We start from the raw sequence: 20,515 nt of genomic DNA on the forward strand, positions 1-20,515 counted from the left end.
TGATTATTGAGTTGACTGATCTGTGGTAATTTCTCTGAAAGATCTTTCCATCTGGCTATAATGAAGTAATAAAAGAAATGAGTTTGTATCCTTATGCTATAAATTACCAGCCTGTGACATGGACAATTTACTCAACATCATTAAATCTGAGTTTCGTATTTGTAAAAATGGGAGAATAAAGCCCAATGCCTGAGGGGGTTATGAATATTAAGTTAGGTAATATAGAGACTAACTAATAGATATTGATTTATTAACTTGCTTGATTTTGTGTTTCTTTTCTCTCTCCTCTTACTGAAATGTAAGTTGAATTAATATATGTATAAATTAAGAAGTACAATTACTTCTTAGTACAAAAGAAGAGACAATTACTAAAGTATCTCCTATTTTCTTTGTGTACACATGATTTAACAGCCTACTAGATGATGACAAAATTCAATATATTTAGTACTTTTTATATGCTGACATGTTCACACCTATATTAAAATATCTTCGGAGAATCCTCTCAGATCAATTACTATCACACTTCCTAAACTCTTCCTAAAGCAAGAGACTCACTTGCTTTTCAGCATGTTCATATCCCTTTACTAAATATTTAGGATTTTATTTCCAACAATATTGAATAAGAAACCAGTAATCTTTTAATCTAACGGAAAAGGATTTAAATATTTTTTCCTATCACTCCTTTTCCCCAAAGTAATGGAAGATTTTCGTGTGAGACAATTCTTCTGTTGGTTGATTTAATATCATTGTTGTTCTTTAACTTGAATCTTACATCTGAATTTTGTGTTTTGATCTGATTTCTCTTTAGTCTGTCCTACTGCTAAGTAAGGAGAAACCTCACAATGTCTATACAGAGTTCTGTTGTTTAAATCCTATATATTTAAACTCAAAATGATGATATAAAATATTACTTTACTGTAGAAATGTTAAATAAATCTTATGTTGATTCTAAATATAATCATATTTAGTTCATAGAAGACAAAATGTGCTGCTGAAAATTCCCAGATCTTTATCTTGATAATTCAAGACAGAACATTTTCCTTAGAAAGCACTGATCTTTACAATTCTTTTATATTGCTAAGCCTCAAACTTTATTTGCTGATTTTAGGGTATGGTGCATGATCTTTCAATAGGTACTTTGGATTACTTTTTTGAGAAAAATTTAAAAATTAGAATATTAATAAATTAGTATGTGTTGTATATTTTACAGATATTAGTCATATGTTTGAAGAACTGTGCATTTTAAATATTTAAAACATAATAAAAAAGCCTTTTTAAAGAAATGAAAGCAATCATTTATCTTCAGCTGATGTTATTATGTACAGTTCTCTTTTATATTGCTACATTAATATTGCCCCATGACGTTTGTGATGTCCCTCTGGATGCAAAAATATATATATTCCTTCTTTTAACTGTCTTTATATAAAGTTATTTGCTTTTCCATTAGGTACATGGTGTATTTAAACAACTGTAGGCAATTTATACTACCTCAGAGCCATTTTGACTACTCTTAAGCAAATTAGCCAGCATTCAGACAGTTCGGTACTCTCTCCCTAGTGGCCCTACTCGGGCTGCACATTAAACAGCCCCTCAGTCTAGTCCAGATGTCCAGCTGTATCCACTCACCCTTTCAGAATGGTGTTGAACTTGCTACTTTTGGACAGAATATATATTTTTGTATTTAAGTAAAACATATATGTAATTTAAAAATATGACCATAAATAATAAGTGGTTATTTTCTAGCTGTGTTTTTAAAGCATTATCCAAGTGAAAAACTAGCACACTTCACTGGAAACTGTAAAATTATCCATACCAAGCACATTAATTTGTTTATATTTCCTATGGTGGTATAATGGGAAAAAAAAATTTTTTTTGGTCTTGTTTGCCCTGCTTTTGAATTATTGGGCAAATATCTTTTACTGGTCTTGTTTTGTCCTTGCTTTTGGATTATTTAGCAAACTACCCATCATGTAATTGATATTAAATTAACCCACAGGCATGGCTATCTAAAACTTGAAATGTCCGTTCTTCCTCTTAGCACTATCACAGTTCTGTTTCTAATATTTCAAATTTGATTACATTAATTGTGGATGTTAAGTGGTTTCATGTATATTTGCCTCATGATAAAAATTTGAAACAATACCTAGGTGGAACTAGGACCTGCATCAATGTTTTCAGTTCTAAGATTTTAATTTCTATCCCTCCCTGGATCTTACCTATATCTAAAAAATTATCAGCCTATATTTCTGTAGCAGATCATAATTTAACATCTTAAAAATAGCAATATGAAGTGAACTGGTAGTATTTCTTCAAAATATCTATTTATTCAGTACTGAACGTTAGTAAGAAATATCTAAATATACATATATATACATAAAATACTCATATAGAGCAGGACCACAAAGTATTATTTGGATTACCTGCATAACCAACTATATGCTTACAGATAAACATAGAGAACTTTGGTCTATGTGCCAAGTGCAAAATTTAATTATAAAATAATAATCACTACAATTAGAGTATATAATTTACCAGTAGGAGTAATTTATTTTAAAAAAAACATTGCTTTGGATTTGATATCATAGTCCTCTCCTCATATTTTCCTAAAAGTATCAACATTTTAACTTTTTATTACTTAAAACAATTAGCCTTATCTTACTATGGCAAATTAAAATATATTAAATTATTTTGCAAAGAAAGACCAGAAATTAAATTTAATATTTTCTAGATCTTGATTCTAAACTGTTAATCTTAGCATATGTTATATCAAAATATTAAATGTGTTTTAAGATTCTGACAATTAATATTCAAAACATAAATACACACTTGCTACAACCTAATGTCCACACTTCTTTCACTTTATTTTAAATAAAATACAGACAATGCTTTTTCACTTATAGGCCTATGATACATTTTAATTAATGGGAATAATTACTTTTTAGCATCACAAAACATGGTTTTTAAAGTTGAAGTAATGTTTGTGAATGGAGAAGTAGATGGCTGAGGCAGCAGGAATAAAGGAGGATTGGAAACCTTTTTCTACATGCTATTTTTGTTCATCACCTATAATGTAGAGGCAAAAAAGTAAAAGAAGTAGAAAAAAAAGAAAGAAAGATGGGAACAGCCAAAAATATAGGTGATAGTGTAGTGTTTTTTTTTTTTTTTTTTTTTTTTTTTTTTTTTTTTTTTTTAGCTAATGTGTTTTAATTATATTTTACTTAATACTGAAAAAAGATATTCTGGACTTCAATTCCTTTTATATATGATGAGTGTTATGTTTCACAGTTAAAAATCATACCACAATACACACTATTGCTTATTTGAATACTGAGGTAGGGAATATTGTACTATTAATCATCATCAAATGCTGCTTAACTTAATAATTTGATCCCACTTTTTCTTCTGATACATAAGGCTTTAAAAATTTCATCTTGAATCATCAACTATAATAACTGATTTGCAAATTAATTATTCTAGGCCTTTCAAATGTTAACGTTCATTCACATCTGTTCTGAACTTGGACAAAAGAAGAAATGAATGTTTCCTTTTAAATGGCGTGTATAAGTCTGGTCTCAAGTTCTTGAATTAGCAGAATGAGCAGCAGAATGCTGCTGCATCACTGAGGACAGTCACTTCTTAGTAAAAATATCTGAAGGAGAAAATTTTGGAGCAAGAACAATTTGGGCCCAAATGGCTTTTACAATAGATCCAAAATGTAAAAGGAGATACTGTTACATTAGCTATACACAGAATAGCCAAATTATAGAATAATTATTCCTAAAGAACAGTGAGTTAGTTTTTACTTTAGGAAGTCATGTTTCCAAGGCATACATTTTAAACTCAGGACAGATTTCTTTACCAGCAAGTTGTGCAAACTGTACACTTAGAAGAAACAAGGGAGTGGACTGTACTTTAATATAATTGTGATAATTTAGTTGCATTTCTAAATTAAAATGTTAACATTAAAAGATGTCAGTTTTGCTTTATATGTGAACCTTCACTATTCTTGTAACTAATCTGAAAAACTAAGGCATATAACTAAAATAAAATTAGTCAGCATGATACTGCTTTATATGGTCAAGATAAAGTATGAGGTTTTTTTCCAAGTAACTACTGTACTGATGAAATATAAAGAAGAGCAGAAGCTTCCGTCTCCAAACATTTCAATGGAGTTTTTTTTTAGCTTTTCACCTATCAGTTCTAGAAACTGTCCCATTATTTTAATGTTAAAAGCTAATTGATAGCACTTTAATTATACCAACTGAATGCATTTGAGGTCCTGGTAAATTATTTCTTCTTTCATAGTATAGGTTATCTGTAGGATTTCTTCTTTATGCTCAAAAGAAATGACGGGTGGTTTGGATAAGGATTGGTGGTTTTTTTACTTCCTCCCCAAAAGAGCTGATGTTTTTGGCTGACTGGTTTTTTGGGGGGGAGGGGAGGGAGGAGGGAAGAGAAAAAGGCTGAATGTAGAATTATTGAATAGGCCTACACTAAAATTCTTCCTTGACCAATGGGGACTGGGAGAAAGGAGAGGTGAGGTGGAACACTCTAAGTCTAATAATATCTGTGTAGTTTTTAAAAATGTACAAACTCCTTCATTCCCCCGTCCCCCTCCTCGTATGTGCTGGTACCTCTGGACGGTCCAGAAGCCATTTTAGAACTCAGGAAGGAGTTCCACTTGTGCTTTTGCAGGTGCTGTGGTGGCAAGGATAACCTCTGCTCACTTGCCGGGTGTGTTACCATGCTGTTATTTAATGTCTTTCAGGATTAAAGACAGCACAGAAAATTCCAAACCCACATCCTAACACCTGAAGCTCGCACAATGTTTCTATAGCAGATGGCAAAACATTTCACTGGAACCTTGATTTACCAAGTGAATATTCAGATCTGGGGAGTTTTTATTCTTTTCAGGCACTGCTGAAGAGCCATACTCGATTGTCGGATCTATTCCGGGTTCAAAAAACACGACCACTTCTAGGTGTTTTGCGCGTCCCAGCCCCACCCAAAGTCCCGACGGGCCTGCAATTCTGAGTGTTTCAAGCTAAGGGTCTTTCCGAATGAACGTGCATTTTCAGTTCTGGACGTCTAGTAATTTGTGGGGGAAAGGCAACACCATAGGACTTTCCGAGCAGTCGAAGCGGGTGAGAAGCCTGAGAGGCATTTGCCTCCTCGCTGTTGGACGCGAGGCTCGGAGCCCGGCTGTCCTCAGCTGTCACGGGGGGAGGGGGAGTGCTGGCATTGGCTTTGGGCATGGAGTTGCTCCAGCCGCCGCGCCCGGTCCCGCCGCCAGCTCACCTCTGCAGAGAGCTAGGCACTCACCGGCCCGCTTGCCCCTGCTCCCACGTCGCCCTCGGGCCCCAGTCCTCAGGCACAGGTCGCCGGAACCATCCAGTGGGATGGCCGCCGCCTCCTCCTCGGGGACCGCTGCCTGAGGGCCAGGGCCGGGGAACCCTGGCCGCCCCGGCAGCCCGTAGCACCCAGGGTGCCGCGGCGGCTGCAGTGAGGCACCAGGGCCCGCTCCCCCTCCCCGCCCCCGCTCCCGCCTCCTGCCTGCTGCGCCGTGCGCCCGCTTGCCCCAGCCGGCTGGCGCAGCAGCGCACACACTCACTCCGAGGGCGCCTCCAAGGTTACCCGCGGGGTGGGGGCTGGGGCAGGCTCCGGCCACTGGCCTCCTCTGCTGCTTTCCTATCGCCGCGGCCCTTCCGCCGCTCCAGGGCGACCGGGTTCCAAACCCCAAAGTAGAAGAGACTCCAAAGTCCGGGGAGGGAAGTCGAGCTGGGAGCAGACAAGCGTCCGGGCGGGGGGCGGCCTTAGTTGGCTCTGGGTGCCGGGAGAGTCGGGTCAAGCGAGGTCGCGGCAAGAGGGGGCTGTGGCTCCGGCGGGCGCGCTCTGGGCCGCGCTGGCTGGGCCGGGGGCAGCGCGCAGGGGCTGCAGGCAGCACCGAGGCGTCCGAGGCGCCCCGGGCCCGCTGGGGGGCAGAGACAAGCGGGCGGCCAAACCTGCCGAGGAAACTAACTAAATAAAAGGAGACTGTTATTTAAGGCGCGGAAATTTGAAATATTTGGACAGGAAGAGAAAAGAAAAGAAACCTTAGCGAGGGAGGGGAAAAAAAAAAAACACACAACGCGAGCTAACGGTTTTGAAACTCCCCCACCCCCACCCCGGGCTTTTCTGCGCGCCCTGAGGGAGCTTTGGGCTCCAGCTTCCTCACTAGGGAGCCGGGAGCTGCGGTTGGAGTCTGGAGAATTTCGAAGGGACAGAAAGGATGACTTCGCAGACCCTCCATAGAGGGCTTGGGTTGACTGTGCGCAAAGCTTTACCCCGGGTCTCAGGCTGGAAGATTGTCTCCAGCCTCTTATTAGGTCCCTACGTGGATCTGTTTTTTTGGAATTGGAATTGTGGTGTAAAATCAAAGCAGTCTCGAGGGACGAAGAGACGGACTTTCCCCCTCCAACCCCCCCCCCCCCCCCGGCCTTTTGATGAAGGTAGCTTAGGGTAGTCAGGAAGGCTGCGAGCACGACCCTTTTTCGCTCCAGCACTGTACTCTTCCAGCGCTTCTGGACTATTACTTCTAACCCCCGGCAAAAGCCGAAAGCACCTTTTTGGGAACTGAGATTTCGAAACCAATCCGGGGCCACGGATTCCACAACGTTTGTTTGATCAACGCGATCAAGGACATTTATAATATTACCAATTGAAATGCCTTTCCTGGGACAGAATTATTTTATCCATTTATTAGTCACCCAGCGTGGTGTGTGTGTAGGAGCTCATCACACCATTAGGAGATGCACACTGTTTATCAGAAAACTATTGATTCACTACCGAAATATGGTAAAATGCAGTTGCTTAGTGGCTTGGAGACCAGAACGTGGACTGAGGTCCTGTTGGTGTTTCCCTCCCGCACCCACTCCCGACCCTACTTTTCCCCAGGTGTGAGCCGGGGGTTCAGCTTACTGGGCAAAGGCTAAGCCTTGAGTTTCCCGACGTGGATGCGGGCGCAGTGAATAACTGAATTTGAGAGCGCATCTCTGCTTACTATCCTCCATTCTTTCTATGGCGTCGTCCCCTGGGGCTCTGGCCATTCCATTAATTAGCACTTGCCTTTCTACTCTGCATCTGAAAAAGTTCAGATCCTTCCCCGTCTCAGCTCGCTGTACACTGGACCCCGTTAGACTCTGCAGTACTGTTTCTTCCATTCTATACATTTCGGTATATTTGTCTTACTGAATATTGTCGAGGTTTTTGAGAGATTGAATAATGGCTTTTCATATTTCCTAGAGGAGACCACACAACTCATTTCTAAAATACTTAGATTAGCTAAGCTATTTCCTGCGAAGAGCCCAAGAAATGTGGCGATGTTCTAATGCCTAGACAAGTTTTAGGCTGGTGAAGAGGGACAGAGCTGCCTCTCCTCTTTTCGTGCTCCGACCACCTGAGAATAAAGCAACTGCAGAAGTACCTCTCTTTAACTTTAATAAACATCCTATATTTGAAATATCTGAAGAGCAATTTTAATGCTCATACTTGATGGATACTGAAAAGTCCATTAAACTCTACTTTAAATTAAGAAACGTCCATCTTTACAGTTGCAAATTGAAGAAGTGTTTATTTTTCTTAGTAATAGTCTTGTGTTTAGAAAATATTCAGCTTACTCAAGCAGTGTATTTTGTGTGTTGATTCTAGTTTTTAAATGCAAATTACACCTTTTTCCTTCAAAATCATCTCAATTTCTACTTTTTTCTAAACTTTAAAATAAACGTTTTACATTTAATTTCATGTTGCTATCAAAAATAAATTTACTCAGTAACTTGTGGTTTGAGGTGGCAGAAGTTGAAGTCTTGTTGCACTTGACATAGGGAAGGTGAACTTAAAATGCCAAATGAAAAGGATTTTTTTCCTCGGATTTTTTTCTTCTATATTCTTTTATACTATCATGGAAAATAAATTATTGAAAACCACTTGCCTGCCACCTTCCAATCCTTGTTAGGGCAGGCATCACAACCATGTCCTTCAATAAACCTTGAGGTATTTTGTTCTTTTTGGAGTGAGGGCAGGGAGCTTATAAAGCAGAAGGAGGGAACTTTTACATAAAACATCTTTGTTCTTGTGGGAGATGATGAATAAAGTATTTATAAATTTATAAATGGAAACTGCATTGAAATCCTTTGGTGAAATCTTTAAAATAACAGAGTAAGTAGTAGATGCTGGAAAATTCTCTTGGAAATTTGATATTTCCATTTTATTCAATTTTTTTTATTTTTAGCTAAACATATTCTTAAGATTTTATATGCCTTTACCAAAAAGCTTCGTGGGAATCAAGTGCTATATGTAGGAGTGGCCTATTTATTTATTGTAAAAGTTTCTATATTTATTATCCTGTAGCCCCTAAATAAGTTATGACCCTTATATGTAATATGTGTATGTCCTTGCTAAGCTTTTTATCCCCTAAATATTGGTATTTGCAGCATATTTTAATACTTAAACATTTTGTAATTTTACACTTCTGATATTTCAGGGAGAAAAAGTCAGTGTTACACTTAGCATACTTATGGTATAACTTTGGGAAACGTATTATTTAACCAATTGTTTCATTTTGTGATTTTTAAAAAATCAACTAATGGGAAGCACTTTTAGATGGCATTTTCTTTTTAAAGTGCCTTTTAGAGCTAACATATATTTGCTTTCAGATCGCTACTTCTGAAACCTGTTTTTCAACTATTTAACTTTGAGAGAAAGGGAAGATCGAATATATAAGGATAAATTCACACTGAAATAATTTCAGGTTTATTTCCCAAACATGTTGTCCTTATTCTGTTTTAAAGCAGACATACTAGGCACCAAGTAAAATCTTGGAGGGGAAGCATGAGGAGAGAAAGAAAAGAATAACTGAATCATCAATAGAATATGTCTAGTTTTTCAATTAGTCTACTTTTTCTAACGTCAAGACTTAAAACACCATGATCTTTTAGTGTAGTTCTCCTTAGCAAGAGGCAAATTATGTGGGGATTATAAGAGGAGTGGAAACCACAGAAAACACTGTCCTGTTTTGAAAAAGTGTTTTAATCAGGCAAAAGAAGCATCAGGACAAACCATTTTTAAAACAAAGTCTTCAAGTTGGGTATTGAGACTGGCAAAGGGAGAAGCAAGGAGAAAAGTCAGGGAAAGATAAAATATTCAGATGAAAGCCAAAGCTATTTGCAATTACATGTTAGAACTCAGGGTTTTGCAGGTGAAAAAGATGTTGCTTAAATATATTCATAAACCTGTAGTAAGATTTCCACTTAGCAGTTTCAGAAGATTTAACTAGCTGCTTAAAATATGACAAAACTGAATTTTAACAAATGATGTTAAAATAGGACAGCCAATCAATTAACTGACAAAATAGAAGGCAGTGTGGGAGAGCCCTCCCCACATTCATTGCAGATTCGCAGCTCCCTCCGCCCGGTTTCCCTCCATCAGGCTAACGACCTCGTTTCTCCGGTAGAGCCTGGCCAAGTCGCAGGCGGTGTCCCCCTGATGGTTTCGATGCCCCACTTTGCAGGCCGTGTGCTTCACAAGGAACTCCACCACGGGGAGGTGGCCTTCTTTGGCAGCCAAGTGCAAGGGCAGGTTCCCTTCATTATCCTCGATGTTAACATCAGCTTGAAACTCCAGCAAAGTCTGTAAAGTGTCCAGGAAACCTGCTCTGGCTGCATCGTGAATGACAGCGAAACCAGTTCGGTCTTTCAAATCGGGATTAGCACCTCTAAGTAGTAGTCTCCTGGCAATCTCGGGATTTCCAAGTTTCATAACCTAGAAAAGAAGAAAAAACGGTAGAATCCTTCAAGTGCTCCTACTACAAGAATATTTTAAAATACCCATCTCTTTTTATGTATGTAACTATTTTTGATGAAGGAGTGCTTGGGGAAGACCCGTATGATCGGGTTTGAAGGACTCAGTTGCAGGAAATGAGTACTATTAGGTAAAAGTAGAAGAAAACTTCTAAAAATTGAGCTTCTATGATGGAATATCTTAAACGGGCCCAAAAGTAGGATAAATTGATTAATAAAATAGAATGAGTCCGACTTATATAAAATTCACTGACAACTTGGTTCTCTATCTCCCATAAAGAGTTGTGTAATTTCATGAATTTATTAAAATAAAAGAAGTGGAACTTGAGATTTAAGTAAGTCTCCTTCTGTTTGCTTGTTCATTCTCATAAGATGTGCCTGGGGTGTTAATTCTGTAAAATAAAATGTGGGTAAATTTTATTTTCTAAACAGCTGAAAAGAAATAAGGAGAGTGAGTTTCTTTAAATCCTCAAAGAAGTGTTTCCACACATCAGACTCCATCTAGTCTGATTTTATAAGTGTGAAAATGATCTCCTAAAAATCCAAACTTGGTATTTTCTTAAATTATTAATTTTCACAAGTTCTCTCCAAATAGATACAGCCCCAAGTTTCCAAGTATTTTTTAAATAGTTTTTTTTCTTTGCAATTATTTCATATGGGATATTAGGTGTGTTTAGTGCTTAGAATCCTTCACTTGAAATTTAAAAACGTTACTGATTATTAAAGTGAAAAAAAAGCAACAGTGTTCTACATTGTCAATGTATTTATCTAAAACTAAGTTCATGATATGTCTTGTATTAGATAGGAAATGACTGTATGGAAACTGTTCTTGAAAAGAATGAAACAGTCATCCTACTATATTACTTACTGTTTCCTAAAGTTCTAACTAGTCTCCTAATTTTCAAGTGAGCAAAAGAAGAGAAAATAAGATATTAAATGTGTATTTTGGGACACAGACAGCTTTGTCTTGTGGTTTCAGCCCATTTATTAATCAACTGGTGATCCATCTTATTTCCTTTCGCAGTTATTATCAGGCATTTAGGAATAGCTATTTGTAAACTGCCAGTATTTTAAAAGCCAGAATTTGCTATTAAAATTTGCTATCAACATACAAATAATTCACATGACAAAGACTTATCTACTGGTGTTTAAATATATTTCACGCTAATAAGAAATCACTATTAGGCTCTCATAGTTATAAAATATTTTGTGGAGCAGCAATCAGTTGTACAATACATATAATTTAACCGTGAAAAATATAGTCTCATTAACATGCAAGAATATTTCAGCATTTTAATTGTTTTAATTTATATTTAGGTATATTCATAATAACCTAAATTTATAATACATTACACAGTAGGCACTCAAATGTTTGTGAAATTAAATATACACTGTAAAATACATACAAAGCTGATCTATCTCTTTAGAATGTTTGTTTTAAAAAATCACAAATTAAGTAGCATGATGAAATATATTTAGAATGAATAATATTTTATAAATGCAAACTCTATAGATGGCCAAGATGTTAAGCTTCCCTGTTGATAAAACCTTGTTGACTTTTAGCCCTTCCTTTGAGGCAGTGGTTAAAAATGATACATAATTTATTTTTCAAGAACTTCAATGAAATACTTTTTGGTTATGAAAAATTAACACAATCTAATTTTTACCACAACTGCCTCTAAATATTTAGTCACATCTAAGGACCTGAACTGGGAAAAATAAGAGACAGACACCTTGGATCTTTGTAAAGCAAATGTACGATTAAGGCCTTTGATATCATCCTGATTGAGAGGCTTACACTAGGAAGGGGGAAAAATCTTTTGTAATTGGATTAATAAACATAATTGTAGGAGAAAATTTGCCATATTTCACCAAAAATAATAGTAATGCTGGAAATTGTTTTGAAAGAAAGTTCTTTCTTGAGTTATGACACAACTTCAGAGTCAGGATTATACATACTGAAAATAAGCCTTGAGACTCCTGTTTGTGTGTGTTTCATTATATGTACTAGGACTAAGCCACAATAAATGGGTGTTAATATCTTGATAAGTATGTTTAATATAAACGAGACTGCAGAGTTGTTTTAAAAATGTTTGTCAAAACTTTTTTTTTTTTGCGGTATTAATCTCCCAGTCTTCCTGCTCGTCAAAAGTCCTGCAAGATCCTATTCTTACAGGGTTAAGTGGCTCATTCTTTGTGATATTTATATAACATTTTGAATGTTCAATAGGAAACTTTTCAATATATTAAATTTGTGGCATTGCTATCATCACAAAACCTGTTAAAAACTACTAGGTGGAAAAAGAAAAAAAATCCTTTCCCCACTTAAGCTACCTGAAATAACAAGATAATTTAGTATCTATAAGCTTCCTTAATACTGAAATTTTTGCAAGGTCAGTGTATTCTGATTTAAAATATACAGGCTGTATGGACTTCATCTGTCAATAGTACATCTCCTGCCACTTAAATTTCTAATTCTTGCAATTAAAACAAAGCACTCTAAAAACCCTCTCCCCAGTGGATTTTCAAAAACAGCTTTAAGTGTTGCATTTCGAATACGCATAGCTTATAAGAATATCATCAGAACTCAGATAAAGCAACTGTTTGAGACTACTTTGCCATTTTTCTGTTTCTGAGCCTTTCAACTAAGTTACATGATAACGTTCAGAGGAGGAAAAAAAATTATCAGGTACAATACTTTGCAGCTGGACGTGTTTCATTTGTTGCTTGTAAATCTAATTACTAAAAATTAGAACATACCAGGGTATGACCGCAGAGACAAAAACACTATAAACTGAGCTCTGATTAGAAAATTCAACTTTTTATTCCTCCTCGATCCTGAATGGGTGGATGGTATTACATTAACTGTGAAATGTACATCCTGTGCCCGTGCCCAGGCCACCCATTCCAAACGAGGAAAGGCTGTTGGTCAAAACCTGAAGCATTTGAAGAAAAAACACCCTTGCCAGTAGTCAAGAAAATTAACGTTAAAGTCAATTATTGGAGCAAAGTACGGAAACCACTAATAGCAGTGTATTTACTTCAAATAATAATCATAATAACGTGTTTACAGAGCTGTCTAAAAAAAAGAAAAACCAAAAAACTCAGCGCTGCTACGACTGCTACAGAATCCCCACCGTCACAAAAACATTCCAAAAATTAATACCAAACCTGGAACCCACTTGATATCGAGGATGTTATTGGATTTGACGAGTTTGTTCAAAGTACGTCATTTTGGGGAGTTGGATCCACTTAAAGATATAAAATATGGCAACCAACTAGTTTTTAAAACAGTTAAATTTTGTACCCCTGAAAGCTTAAAAGCTATTATTCTAGAAACCCGGGTCACGTAGGCAACATTGTTGACCTGTTTTCCCCACCTCTCTGGATACCAACCTGCAGCGCAGTTCTTCCAAATCCATTTTGTGCATTGACGTTTACATTATTTTGCAACAAACTAGTAAGTTGCTCTAGGTCCCCCCTGGCAGCTGCGGACGCCAACTCGTTCCCCCAAGGCTCGGCCATTCTTTAGGGTCCTGACGATCGGGAAAAGATGAATTAGTTGTTTTTCTTTTTCCCTTTTCCTTCGCTCCTAACCAGGCTGCATGATGGCATCGGAGACTGACAGAAGGACTGGGATGGTTAATCTGGAGTAGAGCTTGGTAGTAAATACTAGTAAGATCTGCCTGCCAAAAGCCCGCCCCTCGATTCACACGTGATTATTCAGCAAAACTGAGCCATTGGAGAGGGGCTCCGCTCCTCGCTTTTTAGCTTAACCCCTATGAAGAATTCTGGTGATTAAACTGAGAGATATACAGGCACACATATATTTCTGGTAAATTACTCTGGACGTAAAATATAGGCAGAGCTGGCACGTACCTACACTACAGATATCCGTGAGGAATGTGTGCGGAGATTTAAGGCACTAGATCAGGGCAGAAAATACCGCGAAAAAAGAGACATTTGCGGGGGAAGAAAAGGCATCAACCCACCCTTGTTCACGGTGGTGACTTGAGCCGCGCGAGCCAGTACCGCAGGGGCAGGTCCTCGAAGGGGCTCGGTCTCCATCCGTCTCGCCGAAGGGGTAGTCCTGAGTCCTCCGCGGCAGGGAGAGCGCCGCGGTGGCTGGATGCTGAGGTGCTCCGGGGGTTAAAGATGATCGCCAAAAGCAAATGAGAGTAGCAGTTCCGTGGCCCTCAAGTTACAGGTCGTAACGACTCCTCGGTGGCCTTGGATTCTCCGGAGGAGCCTTAATTCGCGTTCAGGCCGAGCTGCGGGCTAACGCCGCGCGGGAGGGCTCCGGAGCCCGCCAGCCGGGCTACCGCAGCCCCACCGAGCCTCAGAGGCCGTGGGAGCCAGGCTCGGCGCGCGTCTCCGGAGACTGCCGGGCGCGCGGCGGGCCCCCGGCAAGCCGGTCATGCCGGCCCCACCGGGTCCTGGGACTCCCAGCAGCGTGAGGAAGGGGGAGAGCGATGCGGGAAGTGTCTATGGGGCCCGGGCTGCTGAAGCAGCGTGCTGCAGCATCGCGGCTGCACAGGGCAGCCCACCGGTAACTTCCCGCCTACGACCGAGCCAGTTCAGACTTCCTAATGTAGAAGCTCATTGAGCTGCCGCCGCCTCTTTTCCTTCCTTTCCCGGTTTTCTGAGGGCCTCCGGAGATCGGGAGGGTCCTGGGAAGTCACAGGCCAAGCTCTGAGTATCGGGAGTCGCCACAATTCCAGGGCGCAGCCAGTCCCGCCGCTCTTGGCGAGAACCCAGCGGCTTCGGCGCCGGGTGCCACTTCGCCAACCTCTCGCGGTCCCCTGGCCTGTGCCCCCAGCCTGTGCAGCCGATAGGGCAGCGGCCGCCAGCCAGCTGTGCCCTGGAGCCGAGCTGGGTAGCACTTCTTCCTCCCGAGCCGCAGCGCTCCCAGTGACAGTTTCTTTTGTAGCTGGTCCCCCCCAAATCGCCGGTCCCTGCTCCCTTCACCCCTACAGACACTTGTGCGTCGTGCCCCTTTCTGGTCTTTTCCTTCCCTCCCTCCCTCGCTTCTTTTTTCGCTCAAACAATTGCTGCTTCTGTTGCCGCTGCAGAGACGGTGCCGGTTTCTTCTCCCTTTTTTCCGACCTCATCAGCTTTTTTTGAAAAGAAAAAAATTGAGCGCTTTTTGAGTTGAAAAACCCGCCCCCATTTTAACGGCAGAGTTTTAAGGAGGCTCGGCTGAGTTGCAGCGCCGCGGGAGCGGGAAGGTTGGGCACCGCCCACGCCCCGCCCTCCGCCCTGGTGGCGCTCAAGCACTCTGCCGGGCTCGCCCCGCCCCCCGCCCCGCGCCCTTTCTCCCGCCTCCTCGCTCTCCGCTTTCCTCCCTCAGTCTCCTGCGCTGGCTCCCACCCGCCAGCCCAGCGGCCAGGCCCCAGCTGGAGCGGCTTTTTCGGACCCGCGGAGCCGGGTTCGGCCCCCTCCGGCTGGCGGGCGGAATGGAGTCTGCGATGTGAAACCCCGGGCTGCCCCGAGGCCGGCGGGGGCGGAGGTGGAGGAAAGAGGCTTGTTAATTAAGGCTGCGGAGAGCCGCAGGGCCTTGGAGGCTCGGCGGCGCAGACTGCTGGAAGGCGGAGAGGAGGCTGGCGCGAAGCGAGTCTTTCCCCGGCCCTGGCCGGGCAGCCCGGCCCGCCTCCGCGCTCCCCCGCTAGGCTCTCGAAGTTCGGGCGGCCAGGCCTACGGCTGCCGCCTCTTCCTCTGGGGCGCGCGCTGTGTAAACTCGGCCTCCTTTTCTCAGTGCAGAGCTTCGGCCTCGCACCTGCTAGCTCAACGCCCAGGGCCGCGGTGGGCAGAGGTGGCCGCGGGGGTGGAGGGAGAGACCTGACTGACAGCAAAACCAGTGCTCAGGAAAAGCAAAAGTCTTTTATAGACTGATTTTTACGAAAACTAAAGGCATGGTATAGGTAAGAAATCACGACGGACTCTGAAGCCTTAATGTTACAGGGACTTGAAACTGAAATATTCCATTTCTTTGGGGAAAGGGAGAAAAGCAATTAACTTTAAAGCAAAAAAAAAAAAAAGTCTTGGGAAGGATTTTCTAACAAGGCCATTTCTTTCTTGTCAAAGTTCTCTCTGACTACTTAGATGGGACTTGTTTTGGGGGGGAGGGGGTGTCTAAATGTAAAGGAATAGTATCTTCCTAATCGTTTATTTCAATCATCTGAGACAACAGTTCTCTGTACTTTTAACTTCCTCTTTTAGCTATGTAAGATTAATTAATTACTGTTTTCTATATTTTTTGCACTTAAAAATATCCAACACGGTTGCAGGATGCACCCAGTGGTCAAAATGAAACCAAGCAAAAAATGACAGGTGGTCTAATTATTACCGACTTCTAGCAAGCATGTCCTCAAGCAACATCTATACCCAGCTCCTTGAAGTACACTGGGAGTATTAGCAACGAAACACACCAACAACATTGGGATAATCATCTAGCATCAGATTGCCTGGTAGGTAGAGAGAGAGTTGAAACTGCAAAGAATCCTGCAGTGTTTCCTTTAACTGAATTGTTGAGAGGAAAATAACCAGAGCTCTTTTCTTAGGTAACTAAACTTGAAATGTGAATCAAACATGAACTACAACAGAAGAAATTAACTCCTCTCGTTTCTTACATATATTTAGACATTTCAAATAGAACATTTAGGATTCTATATATACCAGTAAATACCATAAATAATATAATTTACTTTTGATTATTCTGGGAAATTAGTATGTAATCTTTCAGTACAGCTGGAGGGTGTGATGATATAGTAGCACTGTTGGCTGTTAAGAGAGAACTGGCATTAGTCCAACTTATGAGAGTTGCTTTCTAGCATTTATTATGGTTTCTTGCTAAGAGAAGACATTGTAATAAGGAAGAATATTGTACTCATGTAAAGTATAGGTATACATGTGTTATCATTTTCATGAAATAAAATTCTTTTTGCTGAATAACGATAAATAAAACTTATGGTAATTTAAGATGCATACAGAGCTGGATTAATAGTTTTGGAGCTCTTAAGCATTGAAAAGATTTTGATGTCCCAGCAACTCACCTCATATGTAAATAAAAATAATACAAAACCAAAAAATAAGTGTAAAGGAGTCCAACAAAGTTCTGATTTTTCCCATGTTGACTACTTCAATGCTTTTGCTGAAATATTAAATTCTTTAAGAAAGTTTGTTTGTTTTTTACTCTGGCTTAGCTGGTGTCCTGAAGCATATACTTCGTTTGCTTATTGTATAACCCAGAACTGACTGCATAGAGATTACAATCTTAGTTCAGAAAGCGTAAGTAAGCACTACAAAAGACCTGCAATGAAAATCTCATATTGAGGGCTAGTTCACTGAAGTCAAAGGTGAGTATCTTTGCCCTCAATAAGCTTACATTCTAACATGGTGTACAAAAAAGATTGACAGTTAAGCATCTGTTATTTTGAAAGTAGTAGTTTGTCTTTTAACACAGTAATGATATCTCTCTCAACACTGAAATAGAGCCTTTTAGTTGGATATAAAATACTAACAGTCATGGAAATTTTTTCAGCAGTTTATACTCATTTTAAAGGCTTTATAGAAATACTACAGTCAAATTATTTTGTGCTTTTTCCCTCATTGACTTAAGTATGCATAGTTTCAGAATGATTAACTTACGGATATGTGTATATGGTATTTACAATTTCTTTACATAGTCCCAAAGTCTTCCTTTTGTTATATTTATAGATCCAAGAGAGGTAGAAAACAGACTGGTACCCTCAAGGGGCCTTTTTATCATTTCATTATTGTGGCTTTGGCATTTTATTTCTGAAATTCAGCAGGCTTTTTCATATGGGTTCTCACACCACTTATGAAAAGTCTTTTTGTAAAGTAAGAAAAAAAATGCCCAGTAAGCAACTCAAAAGTTTAAACATAATAGCAACAATTAATACTTATATAGTTTTTCCTGGTTATAACATCATGCACACATTATTTAATCTTTACAACTCTGGGACGTAAATATGATAACTATCCCCATTTTTCAGGTGAAGGAATTGAGGCTTATAGAGAATGTGACTAAGGCCAATAAGTAGTGGATATAGGAATTTGAACTCAGAATCCATCCCCAGGTGTTAGGCCTTTTCCATTACATAAGAGTCCAGTTCACTGGAAGCTTTGGGTTTGGAACTCTCCCAGACTTTTCCCTATGTGCTTCTTCCATTGGCTGGTTTTGGCCTGTATCCTTTCCCCTTTTCCTGTAATAAATTGTAACCATAAGCTAAAAAAAAAAAAAAAAAAAAAAGAGTCCAGGATCAGGCACTAGTGTCCTAACAAACATTAAATCATTATATGAAATATATTTTGGGTTACTTAAGTGTGGATCTAACTGTAGTAGCATTAATCTTCTCAGGAATTAGATTGTAATTGAGTAGCATTGTTAAAAAGCTTGATTAACTTAAGGGATCAAGGTTAACACCCCCAATAATGAGTCATGTTGATATCATGTGTCCCTGATATGATGTGATGAGGACACATCACCTTTGTGGAATCCTTCCCCTGAATCCATAAACTCAGCATAATTCTGAGAAAACATTAGACAAACCCAAACTGAGAGACATTCTATAAAGTTCCTGACCATTAGTCTTCAAAAGTCAAGACCGAGCAATGGTAACAGATTGGAAGAGGCTAAGGAAACATGACCACTAAATGTAATGTCGTATGCTGCTTTGGACCCTGGAACAGAAAAAGTACATTAATATAAAAATCCAAATAGTCTCTAGAACATAATTAATAGTATTAATGCCAGTGTTAATTTCTTAGTTTTGATATCAGTACCATGGTCATGCAAGATGGTAACAGAGGAAGCTGGAAAAAGGTAAATAGGAGCATTCTGTACTATGTTTGCAACTATTATATAAATCTAAAATTATTTCAAATAAAAATTTAGCAAAATAACTAAAAGTAAACTTTATTATATATATTTGAAAAAATATGAAATAAAATTCCTTTTAAAAGAAGAATGGTAAGATCAAAGAACATGGAGATTCTAGAAAAAGATCTATATTTGAATTAGACTGAGCTCCATGAGTTAATGCAGTAAAACAACTATGAGAATGGATAGGTTAAAATTATTTTTCTTTGCTCATGCTTATGGACAGAGAATCTCTATATTTTTATTCTCTCAGTTTTTGACACTGGAATGAAATTGTTTCCTTTAAGGAAGGAATTCTGGGGAAATGAATTTTCTCTTTTTTTTAAAAGATGTTTTTGATGTGGACCACTTTTAAAGTCGTTATTGAATTTCTTAAAATACTGCTTCTGTTTTATGTTTTGGTGTTTTGGCCACAAGGCATGTGGGATCTTAGCTCCCCAACCAGGGATCAAACCTGCGTCCCCTGCATTGGAAGGCAGATTCTTAATCACTGGACAGCCAGGGAAGTCCCGAATTTTCTCTTAATTCAGTATTTATTTCTCTTTCATTTCTTTCTCTGTAGTGGAAAGTTACTCTGGATTCTGGGTATCCAACCATGAATAGTTACATCATAGGGAAGAATCAGTCTCTTCAGGAATTATACACTATGGAGGGTAAAATGCAGGGAGGCAACAGGGTGAGTGGAAAGAGCACTAGTTTCGACCTAGCCTTGAATACTAGGTCTGTCCCTGTATAGCATGACTTTGGGCAAATTCTTAGCCTATCAGAGCAGTTTTTTATTCTGTAAAATGGTTGTTGTAAAAATTAAATGAGATAAGGTGTGTGAAGTACCTGTACCTACTAGACATCCAATAAAAATAAATTCAAAGGCATTGGTTGTTATGTACCCAAGAGTTTGCTATTTATGAACTATTGTGAATATAAAAACACATAAAATGAAATGGCTGATAATCTCAAAGAACTTACAGCCTTTGAGGAGAGATTAAAACATGCAGAGATGAAACAATTAGAGAAAAAAATTGCAGAATTTATCAGAGTATTAAACTGTGTTGTAAAGATAGTACAGCAGTGATTAGAAAGGAGAAGAATCCTTGTTGGCTTAAATATTATGAAAGAGGTGATCCTGAGAAAAGCATTTAGGAACTGGTATACAAAGTAATAGCAACTAATATGGTTTAAGGTTTTGAAAAGTTTTCACAAGCATTGTATCACTCAATAATCACAATCACTCTGTGAAATAAGTTTTATAAGCCCCATTTTAGAAGTAAAGAAATCTAGAGTCAGAGAAGTTTCTTGTCTGTTTTTGTCAAGTGGCAGAACTAGAACTCAAGCCTAGTAATGCTGACTATGAAATCTATGCTTGTTTTGTAAAAATATTTTATGCTTCCATGCATTTTCATAATTGTTTTCTCATCACCTGAAATAGTCATGTCAGAAGCTGAAGTCTAAGTCTAAGTGACTTAGACTGACTTAGACTGAAGTCTAAGAGTCTAAGTGACCCATCCAAGTTCCCCCAGCTAATTAGTTGGGAAAGCAGTACTAGAAACCATATGCCTGAATGTCTAGTGTATTCTCCCCCTCTTTCTGTATTACCACATTCTTTTAATTTCCAGATGGAGAGGAGGGAGGGAGAAGGGAAGCAGTACTGGATTTGAATGGGCTCCGAGATATACACACATGTCATCACAGAGAAAAATCTCAACTTTGCAGGGCTGCATTAATCCTGGCCATGTAACTAGAGACAATCATTCACCTGCCTTGTGCTGAGAATGACATATAT

At 39.4% G+C, this 20,515-nt stretch overlaps 1 protein-coding gene and 1 long non-coding RNA gene across 2 annotated transcripts in view; both read right to left on the minus strand.

Annotated features, from left to right (window-relative positions):
- Positions 1–6,286, minus strand: part of LOC141276129 (uncharacterized) — a 31,562-nt gene extending 25,276 nt beyond the window's left edge. Inside the window, exon 1 of the long non-coding RNA XR_012325097.1 lies at positions 5,612–6,286. This is a non-coding gene — a long non-coding RNA (uncharacterized lncRNA). The remainder of the gene's footprint in view (positions 1–5,611) is intronic.
- A 2,759-nt stretch (positions 6,287–9,045) lies between these two features.
- Positions 9,046–15,014, minus strand: CDKN2C (cyclin dependent kinase inhibitor 2C). The gene is made up of 3 exons (XM_019937837.3): positions 13,826–15,014; positions 13,230–13,369; positions 9,046–9,795 (listed from the first exon to the last, which is right to left on the minus strand). Exons 2-3 carry the CDS (start codon positions 13,356–13,358, stop codon positions 9,418–9,420), a joined length of 507 nt encoding a protein of 168 aa, XP_019793396.1. The 5' UTR covers positions 13,359–13,369; positions 13,826–15,014; the 3' UTR covers positions 9,046–9,417.
- Positions 15,015–20,515: the final 5,501 nt, after the last annotated feature.

The sequence above is a fragment of the Tursiops truncatus genome, chromosome 1 (assembly GCF_011762595.2).
Source record: "Tursiops truncatus isolate mTurTru1 chromosome 1, mTurTru1.mat.Y, whole genome shotgun sequence".
Taxonomy (NCBI): domain Eukaryota; kingdom Metazoa; phylum Chordata; class Mammalia; order Artiodactyla; family Delphinidae; genus Tursiops; species Tursiops truncatus.